The sequence below is a fragment of the Onychostoma macrolepis genome, chromosome 03, assembly GCF_012432095.1.
Source record: "Onychostoma macrolepis isolate SWU-2019 chromosome 03, ASM1243209v1, whole genome shotgun sequence".
Classification (NCBI taxonomy): Eukaryota; Metazoa; Chordata; class Actinopteri; order Cypriniformes; family Cyprinidae; genus Onychostoma; species Onychostoma macrolepis.
The window spans coordinates 32,960,453-32,982,697 of record NC_081157.1 but is presented as its reverse complement, the minus strand read 5'-3'; the positions used below and the strand labels follow the sequence as shown (position 1 = coordinate 32,982,697).

The 22,245-nt window shown below is 37.8% G+C and overlaps 1 protein-coding gene across 16 annotated transcripts in view; it reads right to left on the bottom strand.

Annotated features, from left to right (window-relative positions):
- The window catches only part of caskin1 (CASK interacting protein 1), a 94,254-nt gene that overhangs the window by 36,055 nt on the left and 35,954 nt on the right, over nt 1-22,245 (bottom strand). For all 16 annotated transcript variants that reach the window (XM_058771886.1, XM_058771898.1, XM_058771881.1 and 13 more), the window contains exon 2: nt 2,995-3,046. In XM_058771886.1, coding sequence (XP_058627869.1) covers nt 2,995-3,046 — 52 coding nt within the window. The remainder of the gene's footprint in view (nt 1-2,994; nt 3,047-22,245) is intronic.

Sequence of the window (22,245 nt, the reverse complement as noted above, 5' to 3'; positions counted from 1 at the left end):
GTCAGTGCGTGTCTGCCTATCCGTCTGTGCATGTGAGAATCAGTGAGTGTTTATGGCAGCCTGCCCATCCACTGTGTGCACGAGTGTGCTTTTGTGTGTGAGGTGCAATTTCAGTGAAATTCTGTCTTCGCCACAACTCCTTTAATGGCTGGAGAAAAGGCGGACTGAAAAGACTACAGACAAAAAGGGGACCTATTAGCTCCTAAACATTAAACTTTTAGGAACCAAATGCATTTAAAGTTGACAGTATCGCTCGATAACAGGGGTGTGCAATATTTATCATCTATTAAAATATTGTAATTGTTTTAATGTGTTTTTGCAAAAAAAAATTGATTCAATGATCCATTCATGAAGACAGTCACTTGATTTATTTCTAAATGAATTAGCCATTTTGAACGTATTGGTAAAAACGAATGATTCAATGAATCACTCATTAAGACAGGGACTTACCGCCACCTACTGGCAGATTTAGAGTCATATTTATTTATCCATGATAGGTCTAAATCAGTCAAGGTACCACCACAAAAACACACTCAGCCAAATTTTGTTTAATTATCTTTATCAAAAACATTTTTTTTTTTTTAAATCCCAAAAATACTAAGATGTAATTTTTTGTCAGTATCGCACACTCCTACTAGATAAAGATGGTTGTTCAGGTCAACATCGTTCATAAGAGTCATTTGTTCCCAAGCTCACATTTTCTTCATTGTAGGCTATGTATTTGTAAGGCACTCTGACAAGTTGAAATCACAGAGAATCAGTTTACATCTTTGGTTTGACTAGATCCGTTAATATTGTTGAATCCCTATTTTTATTCCATTGCTTGTTTGGTTTTTTTTAGCTGCATCAACAGAAATAACTGACCATGCAGCACTAGAAAGACTTATGCTTCAACCCAGGTGTCTTTCTGCTTTGTGCCAAACCACCGTTTGCATTATATCTCAACACAGAGTCTTCTTTTCAGCTCTTCTGTACTCAAGAAAAACTACAGTATAGAGTGCATGATTAACAACCAGTATGTACACCATTACAACATCCGGGGTAAAAAAAATCTACTGGATATTTAGAACAAAGCAGCCCAACAAATGGCTGATTCAACTCTCTATGACGCTAGTACAAATAACACACTGCCACAAATAACACAATGCTCTCTGCCTCTGAAACACACTGGATAGAACTGAACAAACATCAAGGGCGGCTGAAAGAGTTATTGAATGTGGCAGGAGCAATTTGGATGAGAGCAAATATGTCATACTCATAATCTAGCTAGACTTTATCAGCAGTCGACATACAATTATGCTGTGCAATGTACAGTCCCAAAGAGCATTTGGACAGTTAAGCCACATTTTAAAAGGTAGGCCTATATTACAGAATTATGGACTCTCTGTTGCCATCTGTGGTTTAAACATAAAATAGTAATAGAGTTTTATTTTTCAATGTTTACAGACATTTTCAGCCAAATCTCATCGAACAGCTCTGAATAAAAACATTACAGGCTTAATATAAAGCAAGAACCTGGGTTTGAACGCATTAGTATTTTGTTTGTTTTGTTTATCATGCCAAAAAGAAGTTATATTTCAAATTTAAAAAAAAATTAAAATAGATATACAGTAGTAACATGTTTCATTAACGTTTGACAACTAAAAATGTTGGTTATCAAATGTTGTGAAATGTTGATATTAAAACTTGGCTTAACTCTAATTTTCTGAAACTAAATATGGAAAAAACTGAGATCATCATCATTGGTACTCCAGCACTTACCACCAAAGTTCCCGCTGACTTTACTTGTGATATTATTGGCACTTTAATTACTCCATCTAGCATCATTAGAAATCTCGGTGTTACGTTTGACCCATCTCTTTCATTTCAGTATCATATTAACTCTCTCTCTAAATTGGCATTTTTTTCACTTACGACGAATTGTCCAGCTCCGTCCTTTCATAAGTACCAAAGATGCAGAAACTCTCATTCACGCTTTTGTCTCATCTCGTCTCGATTACTGTAATGCCCTCTTCATTGGCTTGCCAGCTACCACTATTGCTAGATTACAGTATATTCAAAACTCAGCCGTCAGATTCTCACTCGCACCAAGCGTTCAGCCCACATCACCCCTATTCTAGCTGATCTGCACTGGCTACCAGTGGCCTATCGCATCAAGTTTAAAATTATCCTGCTTACTTTTAAAGCCTTGAATGGTCTGGCCCCTTACTATCTTTGCAATCTGCTCCTCCCCTATTCTCCACCACGTTCATTGCGGTCCTCTGATTCTCGCCTTCTCACCATCCCTCGATATCGCCTCTCTTCCATGGGGGGCAGATCGTTCAGTGTTGTTGCCCCTAAATTATGGAACTCTCTACCCAGATCACTCTGTCTTGCCAATAGCCTGTCTGAATTCAAATCGCTGCTCAAAACTCACTTGTTTTCAGAATGTTATCTTTCTTAGTTAACTTCTGTTTATTTTGTTTTATGTTGTATATTACTCTTTGGATTTCTGATGTTCTTTTCTTTCTGTTTATTGTTTGATGTTTTCCTCCCATTTCTGATGTTTATTGTAAAGTGTCCTTGAGCTCTGGAAAGGCGCTATATAAATAAAACAAATTCTTTTGTCTTAATTTTGAGCATGCCCCTTTACAATTTAAAATGAAATAAACTACTTTTTATGTTTTGCTTAAAAAAAGGGTCTGTGATACATTTATTTACAAAAATGCCACATTTTTTAACCACTGTATAATAATTAAGCACTGATTAGGTTAAAATTAAAGAGCAGTTATGGATTGATGCGGTTAAATACGGTTTAATGTATATGGACGTGAGTTGGATAAACAGAAAAAAAAGAGTGACTGGGAAAGAGACTTGGATAAAAGTTTTTCTAAACCAACAAGCACACATGAGCTCTGGCAGATCCCGAGGATATTTGGCAGTCAGACAGGAACGATCATGTTTACAAGAGACTGCCACATGGAGCCATATAAAGTCCTTATATGTCCCACTCACCCATCAGTGTCCTGGAAGTTGACGTTGACCTTCTTGGCAGAGCCCAGCAACTCTAAAGAAAGAAGAGAGGGAAAGAAGGATGAGTATGATTAAAAAGCAACAATAGTACACTGTGGGAGTAAGGACATTTCACAGCATGTTCTATGATCGTAGGGTTTTATATACAGTTTATATAGAAAAAAGTAATATTTTCACGTTTTTTCAGGCCAGTGCATTTGATTTAGGGCTTGAATTTCCCATTTGCATTGGAAAATTCTCTATTTTAGAACTGTAACTTTGAGTATGCACTAGAATACTGAGTGTGCTGCATGACCAGCAGTGAAAATCACTGCCTTCTAACTTACAAATGAAAACCCTCGAGATGGAACTATGATCATTTTTGGTGCATAATCAATGATTGAAATGTATACTTGTACATAAACATTGCATAATCTTCATAGTTTGGGTGTGCTAATTAGAAAGGATGAACAACAGGATAATCATTCTTCTTAGCTGCGTGGGCCAGAACTATTGTTCAGCACTGACAGTTACACATGCATCCTTGTCACACGCAAAAAAAAAACAAAAAAAAAAACATACTTTTTCTGTCATTTGTCCATTTTTAGTTTGCATTCATATGGAGCTGCGTGGATGGCAAACTGTCTTGTTTCCCAGAAGACACGGGGAAGAACGCTATGCCTGTCTCTAGGGGCCGATCACTCCATCACTTCCCCTAACAGCAGCACAGCCATAAAAGAGACTCTGTGGAGCACTGAATACTGGTGTTGCATTTTCTTCCACACATAAATCACTCATGCTTCACTCACAGCGCCACCAGGGGTCCAGGATGCAGGTTTAAACGAAGAGTTCAGCAACCTCATTCCTTGGTGCACAAAAGCAGCATCTATCTGACTGAATCAGACACAAATAAAGCCCCATTTGTCTACTATTCTGATCTAGTTTATGTTAATGGGGACCTTATGTGTATGTCGTTGTGACAAAAGCGTTCAAACTATTTTATTTTATATATGAATTGCATTCATTAATCATTAAAAAGAACAAAAAGTAGATAGAATAGAAATAGACAGAGCTAGTATTAGAGGGTCAAGTTATTATTATTTTTATAATAAATTAAAATAAACAAGTAGATAGACTAGAAATAGAATAGAGAGTGCAAGTGTTAGAGGGTCAAGTGTAGATGGAAGAGATGTGTCTTGCCTAAAAACTCCACCAACACCAACAAAACTCATTCCACCAACAGGGAACAGGGTAATTGTCTGTGAAAGTGATTTTGTGTCTCTTTGGGATGGCACTATAATGTGCTGTTCACTTGCAGAATGCAAGCTTCTGGAGGGCACATAAGTCTGAAGTAGTAAATTTAGGTAAAGGGGCCAGTGGTTGTTTTGTAGACAAACATAAATTCCTTGAATTTTAGTGTGAGTGGCTATTGGTAGCCAGTGCAAATCGAGGAACACGGGTGTGAAATGCACTCTTTTTGGCTCGTTAAAGACTACTCTTGCTGTTGCATTCTGGATTAGTTGCAGAGGTTTGATAGAACTGGCTGGAAGACCGGCCAAGAGAGCATTGCAATAGTCCAGTCTGGACAGAACAAGAGCTTGAACAAGGAGATTTATAACATGTTCCGATTATAAGGGCCTGATCTTCCTAATGTTGTATAAGGCAAATCTGCAGGACTGGGCAGTTTTAGCAGTGTGGTTTGTGAAATTTAACTGATCATCGATCACAACTCCAAGCTTCCACAATCGTCAAATCATCAGGATGGAATGAGAGTTAGAGATGAGTGTCATCAGCATAGCAGAATATGAAATGATATGAAAAGCCATTTTTATGAATGACAAAACATAGTGATGCCATGTAGATAGAGAAGAGAAGTGGTCCAGGAACTGAGCCCTGAGGCACCCCAGTAGCTAGATGCTGCAATTTAGACCTCACCCCAAGAAGATACCATGAAGGACCTATCTGAGAGGTAAGACTTGAACCACTGGAGTGTGGAGATGCCCTTTGCCAAAAGGGTTGACAGGAGGATCTGGTGGTTAACCGTATCAAAAACAGCAAACAGATCCTGCAAGATAAGTACTTACTAGTACTTATTACCTAATTACTTATTGATTATTTTCTAAATAATTTGTTTAAATAAATAAATAAATACAATAAAAATGCATACAATTAAATATAAAATTTTGGCCAATATAACACTTTTTGGCAAAAGCACTCCAATCACAACTTACACAGTCAAATATGAGGTTGATTTGTAAAAAGTAGTATTTTTCCAAAATACTCATCACATCAACAATGGATCAACCAGTGGCATGCATTTGAGGCAGGATCTGTTTGATCAAACAATAATAAACAGGAGGAATGTTCAGGAAACCTTTTTGGAAACAGTCATGATTTTTGTTATTACATTTGATGAACCATGAAGAACATATATAATAAGCTTCAGCTTTAAGTACCTCACTGGCCTGTTTTCATCCAACAGCCAGCAGAGCTTCCGTTTATCCTAACATCATAGAGCCTCTGGTTTTGGCATGTTTGAGATTTCACCAATTTAACTGGTCTGTAGGTGATAAAACCTTTAACACATGGTAAACGGGCTTCTATTGGGCCTATAATATGAGCGGTGGAATTTGGAAGCGAATCAGAATATGAGGTCTGTATTCCAGCTGGAGTGGAGCTGCTTGCAGCAATCTACATCAGTCAGCCTGAATACAGGGCTGTTTTCAGCAGCTGCTGCTCAATGTGACAGAGAACATCTGTGTCTTTTTCTGCTGTGTCTTTAACTCTTTCACCTATCAGGCCTGGCCTGACGTTTGCAAACAGAGCATGGTGAGAACTGATATGAAATAAAACACAGGTATGGAGTAAATGACCGCCTAGGTTTATAGGGAAACAAGTGAGTGCTTCTATTTCAAGACACAAAGGTTACAGAGGAGAATTTCTATCTATAGTGAGCTGCTGCCTTTGTGCTCTTTCTCGCCCATGGTCTGTTTATCAACCTTTTGGCCTCTGAAATCAGACCTGCACATGAAAGGTACTGTATGTTAGAACTGACCCTAATAATAGCAATGTGAAAAGTGTAGACGTATAGATTCTACTTAGAATAGAGACTTTTATCAATTATTCAGTTGTTTACATCAATAGGACAGCCTATAAATGTCTATTTTATTTTTTACCATTGTGATAAATTGTGATTTACTTTGCCTTTGAGTGAATAAATACACAGTATAAACCAAATATATGATATGATTTTTAATGTTTTTGAAAGTAGCATATATGCTCACCAAGGCTGCATTTATTTGATCAACACTACAGTAAAACAGTAATAATCTAAAATACTATTACAATTTAAAAGAACTGTTTTCTATTTTAATATACTTTAAAATGTTTTTTTTTTTTCCTGTGATGGCAAAGCTGCATTTTCAGCAGCCATTAATCCAGTCTTCAGTGTCACATGGTCCTTCAGAAATCATTATAATATGCTGATTTGCTGCTCAAGAAACATTTATTATTATTATTATTAAGGTTCAATAAGAAGCAGTTGTGTTGCTTATTTTTGTGGATATTTGCAATTATTTGAAATAGAAATATTCTGTAACATTATAAATGTCTTTACTGTCATTTTTGATAAATTTAATGTATCCTTGCTGAATACAAGTATTTAAAAATCTTACTTATCCCAAACTTTTAAATGGTAATGTATAAATAGATCTGGATAAAATAGTTAACCTCACAAAATGACTAGTTGGTTATCTGATGACTTGCCAATTAGTTGACCTCTCATTAATGGAAGATGATCAAGAGTCAATGACGCATCAGTCTCAATTTTGCTTATCATCATGCATCAGTTAAATATATGTGGCAGGGTTGCTGTCAGGGGATGCTGTACCTGTGATGGCTACCATAGATGGTGAATGGGAGGTCCTACGCTCAAAAATATTGTCCAAGTAGCCCCCTGATGTGTCATAAAATCACAAAATGTGCTGCTTAATAAAGAACTGAAAATTAAACAATTACTCATATATATAAGCAATACAATAAACATCAGTCTTAGCATTGATGCACATATTAAACAGAGTAGAGTAGATCTAAACTCTGCCCAACTTCGCCCAGAAATATTTTGTAGATGCATCTCTCAGATCTTTTTATAGTGCCCACAGTTAACCCACTGGATAGAGAGGAAAAATATGGGTCAGCAAAATCTGGTCTTCACAACTGAAAACAAAAATTACATCACACTGACACACTCAGAGCACAGACAGAACTGGGTTGCTTTGTTGTACGAAAATATTTAGAGGTACAAATATGAGCCTGGAGATGTTCGCTCTGGGGACAAGAGGAGGAGTTTTGCCTCTTTGTAAAAATGAATGAGCCTGCAACAAATAGGGCCCGTATTAAAAATAATAATAAAAAAATCAGCATGTACAAGAGCCTCTAAGTGCCGTCTGAAATTTTCATCGAAAATGAGCATTTTTTTTCAGGCTCCCAGGTTCAGTATTTTTTCTCTAATGGCAATGTATAGGTCTTTTTCTATGCAATTAAAGTGTAATAACTGAACATAAATATAGAAGCTTGATAAAAACGCTCATTTTAGAAGAAAATTTCAAATGGCACTTAGAGGCTTTTGCATCTGAACTCTTCTATTATAGTCTGCTAGAGGTAAACAACAGCTGTCAAGCTTGCATATATTTCCCCCAAATGACAACAGTGCTCTCACACCTGAAATGACCTCAACTGAATGAAGTTCCCAACACAAGCACACAACACAAAATTGACTCCCTTTTGACTGAAGAGATATCTAACATGCCTGAGATGTCTCCTCTTAGAAGACTACAACATGTTCTCCATTGTTGCTTTGTGCTAAAATATTGGGGTGGACAAAAGAGACTGATGTTCTAATGGAAAAATCAAAGAGCTGACTGCAGGACTAGAGACAGCTAGGGGAGAAACAGCGAATGCAGTCCAGCCACGATTGATTCTTCATATCCGCCGTTCCCAGACAGAAGAATGTTATGAGATGTAGTGGAAAAGGTTCTCTGTGACTCATCTCTCTCTGTGTCTGCAGGCCGTCCAAAGCGGGACAAGTGTTGAGTACTTGGTGATACGCAAAAAGACAGGGTGAGGCTCAAGACTTCAGGGGCTCAAGGCTCAGGACACATTGGAGTAGCGATGGGTCAAAGGCATTGAGAGGTCTGGATGCCAGATGAAGCACAGCAAGGAAATGTGTGACAACAAGAAAGCATCTTACAGATCTGCAGCTGTGCTCTCTTGAATCTGCAATGGACAGTGAAAATGCCTGAAAAACATCTTTAAATGGCTTCAAGCTTCAAAGAAGTATTTTGTTTATGTTGCCAAATGTCTACTCAGCTGTCTCCATAGTATCATAAGGATTTGCAGCTCTCTTTTCCAGGTGTGTTTGCCATAAAAAAGGTGCTATTTTAAGTGAGGGTATCACGTTAATGCCGTAGTACTTAATATATAGGGATTTTCAAACTGGTGTCCATCAGGAGGTCAATAGAAAATCTTCTAGAGTTTGAGTGTTTTCAGACTCACCATTTAGATATTATTTAAATGTTTAACATGATATTTTTTGAACACATGCTGAGTTATATTCTGACAGCCCTAGGATTTTAACAATGAAAAATTTTGTAATTTTTTTAAAGGTTCATACATACAACAGTGTGTAGAAAAATATATAATGTCAACTTAATACAAAATAAATCTTCTCCATAAAATATTTTATAATTTAGTTTGGGTTTTGTACAAAAGAAAATATACATTGCCATTCAAAAGGTTGGGGTCAGTAAGATTATTTGATGTTTTGAACGTCACTAATGATCACCAAGGCTTCATTTATTTGATACAATGTCAAGTAAAACAGTACTATTGTGAAATATTATTACAAATTAACATAAAAAAAAAAAAATTCTACTTAAAATAATAAAAAATTGAATATGTAATTTATTCAGGTGATAGCAAAGCTCAAGAAACATTTATTTTTATTATCAATGTCGAAACAGCTGTGTTGCTATGAATTATGAATTTTCTTTCAGTATTATTTGATGAATAGAAAGTTCAGAAGAACATCATTTATTTGACTTACTGTATAAGTGTATTTACTGTCTACTTTTGGTCAATTGAATGAATCCTTGCTGAATCGAATTATAAATATACTAACCTCAAACCTTTGAACAGTACTGTACAAGCCACAAGGGGATTTTGGGGTCTTTGGCTTTCAAAAAGTTTAAAAGCCTAATAGTCTAATAGTATGGTACTGAATGATTACTATACTGTATGCAGTGGTTTGTAAATTGTATTTTAAGGTACTTGAAAGAATGCAATAGCATTATCATAATAGTATCCAAAAATACAATGACTACCGCTGTACCATGCCTAAAGAGCTATCAGTACTTTTTTATTTAAGACTCCATCAGCAGCAACGGCTAAACCTCAGAAACAGGGTGTTGCTCTGAATATGTCCCACCACAGCTCAACAGACTGTGACATTAGCACAGTATGTGCAGGGGGGCTAAGTTAATATTAAACTGAACCAATAGGATTAACTAAGGCTTATATTTGACAGACCATGTTTACAAACAAAAGATCAGTACACAGGATCCATACACTGTAACAGAGTGTGTGTACGGTAGCGATGGGCATGAGGAAACTGTGACACATCTGGAAGAACTTTAGCAGTCACCCACAACAAAGTGACTCACAGCTGGGCCTCATTAATAAATCTTGTGTATGTAGAAAAATGGATTTCAAAGATTGCCATTTTTATGCACAATTCAGGACTTATGATAATGTTAGCTAGACAGAACAGCATGAAAAATTATTTGATGCTACAATAAATTAAATTGTAAGGCAATATTTTACAACACTTGGGACAGTTGTAGGGTATAGCCTAAAAAAACGCAAACAAGTACCAAAAAGAAATTGCAACAGTCTTTGGGCAAGGTATTACATCATGATGCCAATTTCCATATGATACCATCTCATTCTATTCTATTCCATTCTATCATCTATTGCACAACTGTACATACAATTCATTTACTTTTCAATTTTTGTCTATTTATATTTACATATGTGTATTTTTTTATTCTCATCTTATTTTTATTGTCTGTGTGTTCTTGTCTCTGTGTACTGGAAGCTTATGTCACTAAAACAAATTCCTTGTATGCGCAAGCATACTTGGCAATAAAGCTCTTTCTCATTCTGATTCATTGAGCCACGGTACTTTCTGTAACGTAAATTAGGTTAAAAAGGAACATGCTCAGCCAAGAACAGCTTATATGCTAAGTGTTTAAGTGCCAAGTTTTTTATGTGTTATTTTTCTACATTTTAAATGTATACCAACTACAGAAGTTACACAAGTAATCGAAATAAAACAGAAATCATGATATGGCTTAAGCCTGGAATACACTAACACTACACAATTTCTCGCCCCCCGATTTTCCACCGATTTACTGTCTGGAGAAGTTGACGCTAGTTGCCAAAAGTCAGGGCCAGTCTGCAGATTTGTGTTGACAGATTCCACAGAAAATCACATAGTGCATGATGATCACAGACTCCGATTTTTTCGCTTCAGATTCCACCCAATCAAAGGATATCAAAAATGTTTGATATTTTCAGGTGATTTTAGAACACATATTGTTTTCATTTGTCAAGCGTCTCCTAGCAACAATGTGCACGTTTCTGAGAGAGTTTGTTGTGATCGGAATTACTTCAAAGTCTGCTATTGTATGATCCTCAGTTGTTTAGTGTATGATGGCAAGTTTTCTCCCCAAAATCTCCCCAAATCATGCAGCCCTACTGCCAACATATATACTACAAAAGTTCAATTATTGCTCTTTTGCCAGTTTTATTTAGCATATTTACTAGCCACTAAACAGAAAACAGACGTTGTTGTTAAACAATGGTTTGGGCTCAGAATCCCCTCTCATATAGGGATATAAAACAGCAGTAAATTTCTGCAAGCCATTGGTTGCTTAGAAAGAGGCCTAACTTCACAAGCATGAACAAAACAAAAGCACTTTAAAATACTTAAGTGAAAAAAAGTTGCTTAAAGCCAAAGAGGCTGATTATAAAGCTGCATTTGCATTGGCTTGCCAGCATTGATTGATGTCTCAGGGGTTGAGGAAAATGGCCTACTGGGAAAGCAAAAAATAGTTAAGCTAAACTTAGCAACAACTCTCTTTCATATCCCATGTCACGTCCAAATCATGGTTTTATCCACCATTTACATCATTGAGCATCAAAGTTCATTTCTCGGTGTCAAGCTCTCTGCTTGTTGTAGTAGCAGCAGGAAAATGTCCACACCTCCAGAGCCGTTACTTTGGGGCTTTCCCAGAATGCACACAATGAGACCCCTTCATCCGCTCTGACTGCCGAGGTCTGTGCTTCACGCTACACAGCACACATAAGCACTCTAATAAAGACATTTCTGCTTCCAGCGTGAGCTACACGACACATCTTTACATGCAGGGCCCCGCGGTGCGAACACAACACATTCCCCTGTTCATTCATTAGGAAAACAGAGTGATTGAGAAAGGCAGAAGGGAAAGCATCCTGTGAGATGTGCTCTTCCTACAATCCAATCAACCAAATGCTGACAGCGGATCAAACAGATCAGAAACAGGCAGAGAAACAGACTCCAGCCCAGGGAGGGAATGGCTCCAAGTGTCAAAGTAGCTTGGGAGCAGTTCCTGTTTCATGCTCGTGAACTGGCCTGATTGTGATCACCCTCAATGGCCATTTCAAACAGAATTGAGGCGAAACCAAACCTCATATCGGAGCTTGGTGCCGGCAGGGCTGGCAGGTGGCTAATAGTAACGTTTGAGCCTCCATGGCGCTGGCAGCGTTGATGGAAAGTGATTAGTTAAAGCTTGGCCCCATTCCTTTGCTTTGCCTCTTCTCTTGGCTAGTGGTTGGTGGGGCGGCTCTTCCATGGACTGAACTGCTCCACAGCCAGCTGCTCTATCTTGCTCCATTATTTCCCAGTTATCTCCCAATCACTTTACACACTCAATCTACAGGTTTGTTTAATTAAACTTTTACACCGCTTTTACTGCAAAGAATCCCAAAAGCAAAGTAAAAAGGGGATTTTAGAGTATGTATGGTGTGTTTTGGATGTGCATGGGATGTTTTGTAATTGCATCCCAATCTAGTTTAACCAAGGGGTCAAAGTTTAGCAGGTCAGCATATCCTTGTAAGCCCTTGCTGGAAAAACTAAATTTGAATTCAAAAGAGCATACAAAGATTGCAATTTATTCTCATAAATACACAGCTACCCCGAAATGTATTTGGACACTTAATCCACAATTTAAAAAAAAAATTATAATAATTGTGTTTGCATTATACACTACCATTCAAAAGTTTGGGGTCAGTAAGATTTTTTTTTGAAAGAAATGTTTATACATCATTGACAAATTAAACTGACCAAAAGTGACAGTAAAGACATTTACTGTTAAGTATAAAAGATTTCGATTTTAAATAAATACTGTTCTTTTGAACTTTCTATACATCAAATACATCAAATAAATAATTTGATTATAATTTTTTTTTTTTTTTAAATGGACCACAGTCTCTATGAAAATATTGAGCAGCCCAACTGTTTTCAACATGGATAATAAGAAATGTTTCTTGAGCAGCAAATCAGTATATTAAAATGATTTCTGAAGGATCATGTGACACTGAAGACTGGAGTAATGATGCTGAAAATTCAAATTTGTAATATTTTTTCACAATTCTGTTTTTCATCAAATAAATGCAGCTTTGGTGAGCATAATATAAGTCTTTCTAAGAAAATGTAAAAATCTTACCGACCCAAAACGTTTGCACGTTAGTCTAACAAAATATCAAAAGAAGTGGCATTAATTTTAAATAAATACAGCACACTTTTCAATCAAAATGTTTTACAAATTTTAAGTTTCAAAATATGAGACATTAAAAAAATCTATCTGTATCTTTCTAAAATTTCCAAACTAAAATTTACAGTTGAATTTCTGCAATATGAATTTCTGTTTAGTTTAATTGTACATCCATATCAGTCACAAATGTTTAATTGTATTATGGTAGATGTATTACCAGTGGCCAGTTTTATGGAGGGCTCTTAAAAGCGTAAGATAAAGCTAACCGTTTTCATTGTCTCTAATCTGTGCTTCTGCTGTTTTCTCATTCTCTTTTTAAACTTGTGCTGTTACTGTCACAGGGGAGTTGAAGGGAGTTTTGTTTTGAGTTGTTTTGATTCCTCAGTGCGTAACCTCAGGACCTCCTCCTCAGCTTAATCACAAAAATATCTCATCTGTGCTGTGGTCCAAACAAAGAGCAAAACATTTTGTCTCAGATAGAGGACGTGTATGATAAAACGTGAGCATGTCAACAGTGCTTTGCCCCTCAGTGGTGGAGCACAGCTTGACTGCTCTGTAGCAGTAAGCAGCTTTTGATCCAGTTTGACCCCGCTTTTTCCTGCTTCCTGAACTTCCTGTGGAGCCATTTCCCTTCCAGGTAAAACAGAGGAGACCATCTGCTGCTCCTCCCATGGGGTTATTCCGGGATCTCACCTTCCTGTAACCCACACACAAGTTTTATATCAAGCTTCCATCAAATCCACAATGTTTTGTTCTTGACTTAAAAGTACAAAGAGAAGCCACTGGGGTGTATAAAGGTTTCAACACCCTTTTATGCAAAAGGACAGCAATATTTTAGGTAAAGCAGCTCTCTTCTCGTGTCTTTTGTAGAGCTGTAATGGAGTTGCTAAGCAACAAGCATCATCTACCTCTTCCTACACATGTGCACAAAAATTAGTGCAGCGCACCCACACAATCCCTTCAACATTCTGTTACTTTCAACACACACAAACACGCTCACAAAACAGGACAGATTAAAACACATTCTGAGAAAAAGCTTCTTACATACCCACCTATTTTTCTGTCGAGTCCCTGTGGCACTACACAAAACCAAACAAACCCTCCAAGCACTCCTCATAATGACATGTTAGCATGCACGCAGGTTCATTTCTCAAGTACCGTCGGCCAAGATCTGCATCTCCTCAAGGGCTCCACAGCCCACAGGTGAGTCTGCCTCCCCTCGTACGCTGATAGCTAATCTATTTCCCACAGCACTGCTGCCATGGCTAGAAGAAGCCTCATTGATCATTCCCAAATTACAGAGGCTGCATACCCAGCATGCATCAGCTCTATCCTGCTGAGATCCAGTGCTCTATCTGTGCATAAGGATTGTGTGGGTTTGCCATGAAGGCAAACGGGCAGATTTCTGTGTAGGCTTGCACTACGTGATGAATGTTTACTCAGTTAAAAGCACACTGTGGTGTGCGTAGTACATTTTGCAAACCATTGCAACGATCTCGTTAAAGAGGGCCTCAGAGGAGCATGTTCAACATAGCAGCCTCGGTTAGCATACACGAAAAAATGAGTTTTCTGATATTAGCTGGTTTATATTGTTTAGCTGGTCTCCCAGCCTAGTCTAATTGGCTTAGCTGATCTCTGAGCCTCGCCTAACTGGTGAATGCTGGTTTAGCTGGTCTCTGAGTTTGGCCTATCTGGTGTATGCTGGTTTAACTGGTCTCCCAGCCTAGTCTAATTGCTGTAGCTGGTCTCTCTGCTGGGCCTAGCTGGTGTATGTGGATTTAAATGGTTTCCTATCTCAAGCTAGCTGGTGTATGCTGGTTTAACTGGTCTCCCAGCCTAGTGTAACTGGTTTAGACTGGTCAGTGAACCTGGTCTAGCTGGTGCATGTTGGTTTAACTGGTCTCCCAGCTTAGTCTATCTGGTTTAAATGGTCTCTGAGCCTGGCCTTGGTTGTGTATGCTGGTTTAACTGGTCTCCCAGCCTAGTCAAACTGGTTTAGCTGGTCTCTGAGTTTGGCCTAGCTGGTGTATGCTGGTTTAACTGGTCTCCCAGCCTAGTGTAACTGGTTTAGACCGATTAGTGAACCTGGTCTAGCTGGTGTATGCTGGTTTAACTGGTCTCCCAGCCTAGTGTAACTGGTTTAGACCGATTAGTGAACCTGGTCTAGCTGGTGTATGCTGGTTTAACTGGTCTCCCAGCCTAGTGTAACTGGTTTAGACCAGTTAGTGAACCTGGTCTAGCTGGTGTATGTTGGTTTAACTGGTCTCCCAGCCTAGTGTAACTGGTTTAGACCAGTTAGTGAACCTGGTCTAGCTGGTGTATGTTGGTTTAACTGGTCTCCCAGCCTAGTGTAACTGGTTTTGACTGGTCAGTGAACCTGGTCAAGCTGGTGTATGTTGGTTTAACTGGTCTCCCAGTAGGGGTGGGAATCTTCAGGCACTTCTTGATGTACATTTGTTCCCCAATTAATTCTTCTGCTGTGCAAATACATATTTACAACTTTACATTTTAACCAAAATTGCAGTTTCTATGCTTTTTGTTTATAGTTGGAATCTCTGTATGTCAGTACTGCCATCTTAAAAATAGGGGTGTGAATCTTCACTGGTTTCACGATACAATTCAATCATGATTATCATTATCAACTCAATATCACGATGCGTCAGTTTTCTCAGTTTTCAATATTACTGCACACGGCTACATTTTCAGATAAATTTTATATCAAATTTGTTTTGTGCAAAATTTACTTTCATTTTTTTATTATATAAGCAGGCTACTTTAAAAAAAAAAAAAAAAAAAACTTATTTAAAATAAGTGTTCTTTAAGTATGCGAAAGTTTACAGACAATATTTATGGGTTTTTCTTTTTTCCTCAGCATTATTGCCGTTTGATTATTACTGATGAGATCATAGACAGTGGCAGCTTTAACAGGCTGCATTCACACTAATGCACAGATCTACAGTATTTCGATATATCAGATGTTTTGTCCTGCTCTGAAAGCATAACTGACTGTGTGTAGCCTACATCAATTTCGTATAAAAGTATTCGAAAATGCAAGTGCATTTAACCGCAGCCACAATCGAGCTTCAGGACAAACAAACACAAGCGCACGTGAAAGTCTGTTAGCGCGCGAGTTTCATGCATAGTACTGCATTCCAAATGGCATAAATTAAAGCATATCTAAAGCATGAATACATGTAAGTGGCCGGTGAACTGGGTGAAGAATACAGTGAACTTTATAGTTACTTACACTATGAGTAACTGATCTGAATAAAACACATCGGCAAATTAAATTTGAATGGATTGTAATTGTTGATTCCATAGACATCTGTGTGTACTTTACAAACTCTAAATATATTGTTTTACTGGTACTTATGTGTATTTAAATGTCTGAAACATAAAATATGCATTATGCAGTGCACGTCTCTCTCTGGCTCTCAAACGCGCGAAACCACAGTGAATTTGGCCGTTATTTGCTGTGTGGCGTTCTGTACCTCTAATAAGTAAAAAAAAAAAAAAAGAAAGAAAAAAAAGAAAGCTGATCTGAAGATTTATATACTGCCAAATTATATACTGCTATAGTAGGCTAACCGTGTTTTTTGGGCATTTTTATTTCCAGTTGTAGCCTATAACCACAGTTTTACAACAAATACCATGGTTAAACTATGGTTAGTGTAGCAAAAATTAAAAATTTATTTATTTTTTTACCATGGTTTACCTATAATAACCATGTTTTTTTGGTTGTAACCACGGTTAATTTTCGTAAGGGATATTTTCATGTTATTTTATATCTTTTTATTTTACGGCGTGTATTTGTAAAAATGATTAGGCTATACGTTTAGCACACACCACACAATGCTGTGCATTTCAAGGCACTTCAGTAGACCTTTAATGCTACCTATGTTTTGTCAATGTTAAAATTATTTTTAATATATCAATAAAAAAGAATGACAGGCTTTTACTCTAGTCTTTATCACTTTATTAAGATTAAGCAAAACAAAACGACAAATGTTTACTTTCACAAGCCGTCACGTATAGGCTTGTAGTTAGCTGTCTCTTGCCTGGAGACTCAATCAGGTAACAAAAAGTGTCGGGAAACAACACCTCTGGCCATTTCGTTGGGTCGTTTGTCCAGTCACAGATACCATACGGACAGTCCGACACAATACGGCTCAGTTTTTCGATGTATCTTGCTCTGTCGAGCAGCAGAAATGATTTTATGTACACCATTCTGGGTCAACACCATGTTTTTCCAACGAGGGGGAAAGGATTGTTTTCCCCCACGCTGACACCGACCAAGTCTATATGCGGGACTGTACTCCCAGGGGCACGGGAATAAAAGGTTAACTTCAAAAGGTTAACTTGTCTTTCATATTGTCTCCCGTATGCTGGTTTAGCTGGTTGGCCAAATGGTTTCCCACCTGATCATCAAGTGCCCAAAACTCCTCTAAAACCAGAGAGACAGACCAATGTACCCAGTTTGGCCAGGCTGAGAGACCAGCTAATCATGTTAGGCTAGTTAAAGATAACAACGAACCTGAGGCCTTGCTGAGTCCATCCTTAGGGAAATGGCAGCCTTTCATCATCTAGTGATGTAACTGACTAGCTTTATTTTCCTCAAATGTTATGATCAGAATAGAATTTGTAATTCCTAAGAAATGTACCCAAAAGAACTTCAATATCAAATGGCTGGCAGAGACTTTAAAGCAAAGTAACCACTAGATATTTTATTCTGACTGTATGTGGCAGGCTGAATGGCCTCAACACATCATTGCATTGCATGCACAAGCACAAACCTTCTTAACAATCATACTACTACCCTTAAGACCAAACATTTTTTAAAAGAACATCTGCTTTGTCAGTCTATTACAGCAGCATGCTCTGTCAGACAACTAGACACTTCACTTCTGTCATGCTGTTCTACATACCAGTCCCAGTGTTGTGTCAGAGGACATGAGATTAGCTCAGCGGACGGCACACAACAGTGCCAGTATCTTAGGTTCACAGAGGAAGTGATAAATAGTCAGAGGAGAGGAGTGAGGATACATTTTAGATTGCGAGCTGCAGCCAGAGAGACAGTATTAAAGACTCACACAGAGACTGTATTGTTCTACGGCACAGCAGCGGAAGCCAGGAAGAGCTCAGTAACACTGCCAGTGTGAATTCATTTACTATAAATACAGCCTGAAGTACCAAAACGGACATAGACCATCTCTTCATTATTCTCTTTTTAGAAGCAACAAAAACTTTTAATAAAGTAAAACAACTTAGATCAATCAGCAAGTTTCACTTTCTATGAATGCTCAAACAGAAATTTTCAGCCAGTGAGAATTAGTTTTTTCAGTAGCAATGGGGAAACAAATGGTTTGGAAACTTTACTCGAGTCCCTGCTCAGAGATCTGCACACCATTTATTATATATGTCTCCTGTTCTGTAGCAACGTACAAAATAACGATAATTAAAGATTAAGGTATAACACCTCATGCCACAATAATACTAGGCACACATCACACTGGACTTATTTCTTCAGCTGCATCAGCATATGAACTGCACTCACACACTCAAATCAAATGCCCTCTATGTTTGGAAAGCTAATCTCCCCCAATAATTGCTGTAAAATTTACATTTTATAATGCTGATCACATGGTGGAACTAAGCTGAACTTCAGAAGGCAAACAAACTGTTGTCTCCTGCAGGTCACAGATAAAAACAAGGGCAGCTCTCAGACAGGATGCGTGAAAACAGCCCAGAGTCTGACCAAACCTCCCCTCTCATTACACACATAGATGATGACTGAACTTTAGGGCTCCGTGGAGCGGGAATGAGTGTTGTTTACAGTAAAGGTTAGTGTTACTTTAAAGTGGTCTCTGGGATCTTTGCAGTTTGTCCCTGATTAAAGTGCTCTAATTAGAGTGAGGATGGCACAGACGAGTCTGCACAGGCCTGTCTCAGGCACCTTCATCTATTCTAGATTAATGAAAACAGTCTGTGACAGGCCCCGGGCCTAGCAAACAGCCTTTTTCCTCATTTAATTAACAACTTCCTCTTTCACTTCCTCTCTATGATAGCTCTCCACAAACACATCGCAACATCCTAATCCACATCTGGGCATCCAACTGTTGTTCTTCACTAGCTTTAGCCTTGTTTTTACATTCCCTTGATGAATTTGACCCTCTGCAGACTGCAAGCACAGGTCATGCCAACTAAAGCATGTTTGTACTTGATGCATTCTGCCATTGTAGCATTCTCCAAAACAGCAGGTGGAAGCGCAGAGAAAATATCAGCTGAACCTCAAGAAAGAGAAATCAGCCTATTGGCTAATCTTCAACCTGTTTGCCATTAAACAATCATTTTGAATTGATCTGTTTTTATAGTCTACAACAAAAAATGCTTTTATAAGAGAAGTCACAGACAGTTTTGCTACAGGTAGGGTATACTTCTTATTCATTTCAAAGGTATCGGAAAACAATGTCTGACAGTTGCACAACTCAAAAATTCAATCACATCAAGGCTGTAATATGACTGGTTATCAAGGCACAGCTTTTTACAATGAATGACTTTACACAGAAAAACTTCAAGTAAAAATGGAGGGAAAACGTGCAGATTTTGGTGGGATTTTAATAATTGATACATTGGATTGGGCTTCATTCCTCATTATCCGTTTTCATGTAAAAGCAGCAATATTTTTGCAACAAATACACTTCTGCCATCAAAGAATGTGAATTTTAGTTTTTAAGCATGAGTAGTTCACTGGTCTTTATTCATATACAATAGGTCGACAAATGGCAATGAACACTGCTGCATGCACTGAAATTCATAGCAATAACTGCATTATTGTACACACTGAGACTTTCTTGGCGTGACTCTAATTTATCTTCTTCAGCTAAAGAAACGCCTCTATGGAGGTACCCTTGGTATTACCTGTATTACTGTAATCTACAAACTGATTAATGTTTACTCAGGCACACCAAAGACGGCATGCTTGGACCTCCTTGACAAAAGTGTCCACTCATATCCCTGTATTATACCAACAGCATTATTTCTGCACTAGAAACAGGTACAACTGTCCCAGCAACGTACCTGAGTAAAATAAATCTCAGCTACATTAGATTGTATAGAATGGACTGTAAATTTCTCCATAAAACATGTAATAAAGTTCATTCAGAGAGGAATGTTAATGCAAAGTTATTGCTCTAGCAGCTAAGATCATATAGAAATCCACATTTATATGTGGTTGTGTGTGAAGAAGAGGGCAGAAGAGAGAGGAAACACTGGCCTCCAGTATGTGGATAATGTTGGCAGTGTACATGTCTTGTGTATGTCCCTGCAAATGGCCATATTGCAGTGTAAAGCACTTAATCAGGAATGTGGTTGAACGTTCCTCATAAATAAGAATCGTATTAATTTCTGACTGCACAGTGCTATCTGTAATATTATACATACACACACATTTGCTGTATATACTTTTCTTTTTTGTTTAATTCAATGAAGCACCTTTGACTAAACATATCATGTTCAAACAAATCATGATATGTATTGAAAATAACATGCATCTTTGGAATTGTTAATGTGCTATGCTGAACAAAAGAATATTTCATTTAATCAGGATTGAAGTTTGAGCTTGATCTTCAAGTCTCAGTGATTCAAAATGACAACTCTCCTGGACTAACATCTGTTTTTAGTCAGCAACTGCAACTCAGCATTTTCTTTTTCTAATTTAAGCTGGAAACAATGTCATTGAAAGGCAATTAAGAGCACAAAAACCCAGCTTAGCAAAACAAAGAAACACTTTCAGTGACTTGACTATGAAGAAACCAAGAGTTTTCTTAAGAAATGACAGGAAGACAAACTTCTGCCACATGTGGAAACATTTCCTCACATAAAGACTGCAGATGACAGTAGACACAGCTGACAGGACAGCTAGACAAAGCGTGTCACACAATGAACACAACGTGGGGCCATTTAGCGCCCAGGCTTGTCGCCAGTTTCTCTGCATGTTTAATGCATCAGTTTACTAATTAATTAACACAACTTGTTAAAATGTTAATGAGACCCTTTATAGAGATAGTAAAGAGGCTACTGTTATTTAGATAGCAAACAAGCTGACAGTAGCCGGGTTTCCATCCAAAGTTGCGAATTTAACTTATGCGCAAAATTGGAATATCGCATAAAACATTTGCGAACAAGCACCGTTTCCATCCAACGAGTCAAAGAGAACAAAATCGTCCCTTCCTGATAAACTGGCACTACAGATCACTAAGAAAAGTAAGAGAAGCTACTGAATAGAATAATTTTCATATATGTGATCCTGGACCACAAAACCAGTCTTAAGTCGCTGGGGTATATTTTTAGCAATATCCAAAAATACACTGTATGGGTCAAAATTATACATTTTTATTTTATGCCAAAAATTATTAGGATATTCAGTAAAGATCATGTTCCATGAAGATATTTAGCGAATTTCCTACCGTGAATATATCAAAACTTAATTTTTGATTAGTAATATGCATAGCTTATAACTTCATTTGGACAAATTTAAAAGTGATTTTCTCAGTATTTAGATTTTTTTGCACCCTCAGATTCCAGATTTTCAAATAGTTGTATCTCGGCCAAATATTGTCCTATCCTAACAAACCATACATCAATGGCAAGCTTATTTATTCTTTCAGATGATGTAGAAATCTCAATTTTGAAAAATTGACACTTATGACTGGTTTTGTGGCCCAGGGACACATATAATAAATTACTTGCGCCTCAGAGCGAGCAAACAAAACACAATGAATGCGGTCATTGCTTTTGGAGGTGGATGCTGCTGTTTGTGAACGCAGTCGTGTAACAGTTCTGGGAGGCAATTATACAGAAATACTTTGATGACAGACTTTGCTCGGGCATTTCCAAATGACCATAACAACATTTCAGATGCTGTGGAATGACTTCGGTCCGCTGGTTAGTCAGGTTTTGCCGTCCCATAGAGCAAAGTCATGTGATGTTTTTAATGCGCTTGGAGGAATTTATTCGCAAAATGCATTTCCATCTCCCATTCGCGTTAACCCTTTTTTGCACAAGTCAAAAACCACCTCAAGCAAGCGTAAAAACTTTTTTGCGAATTAAGGCATTTTTATTCTAAATTCAGCATTTCCATCACTCGTTTCTGATGCGATACTTCAAAATGCGCATAAAAGCAGGGTGATGGAAACATAGCTGGTGTCTCCCTTTGTACAAAGACCATTTAAAAACATAGTGCAAGAGCCCATCATTTTTGTACATGTCCGTATGTACCAGATCAAGGGGAGCATTCCTGAACATGTCAGTGCAGCTGAAGCAGGTTAGCAGCAGGTGGATAATGTGCCTGGCCTGATTGGACTCCGAAGGGTCCTATTCCTTT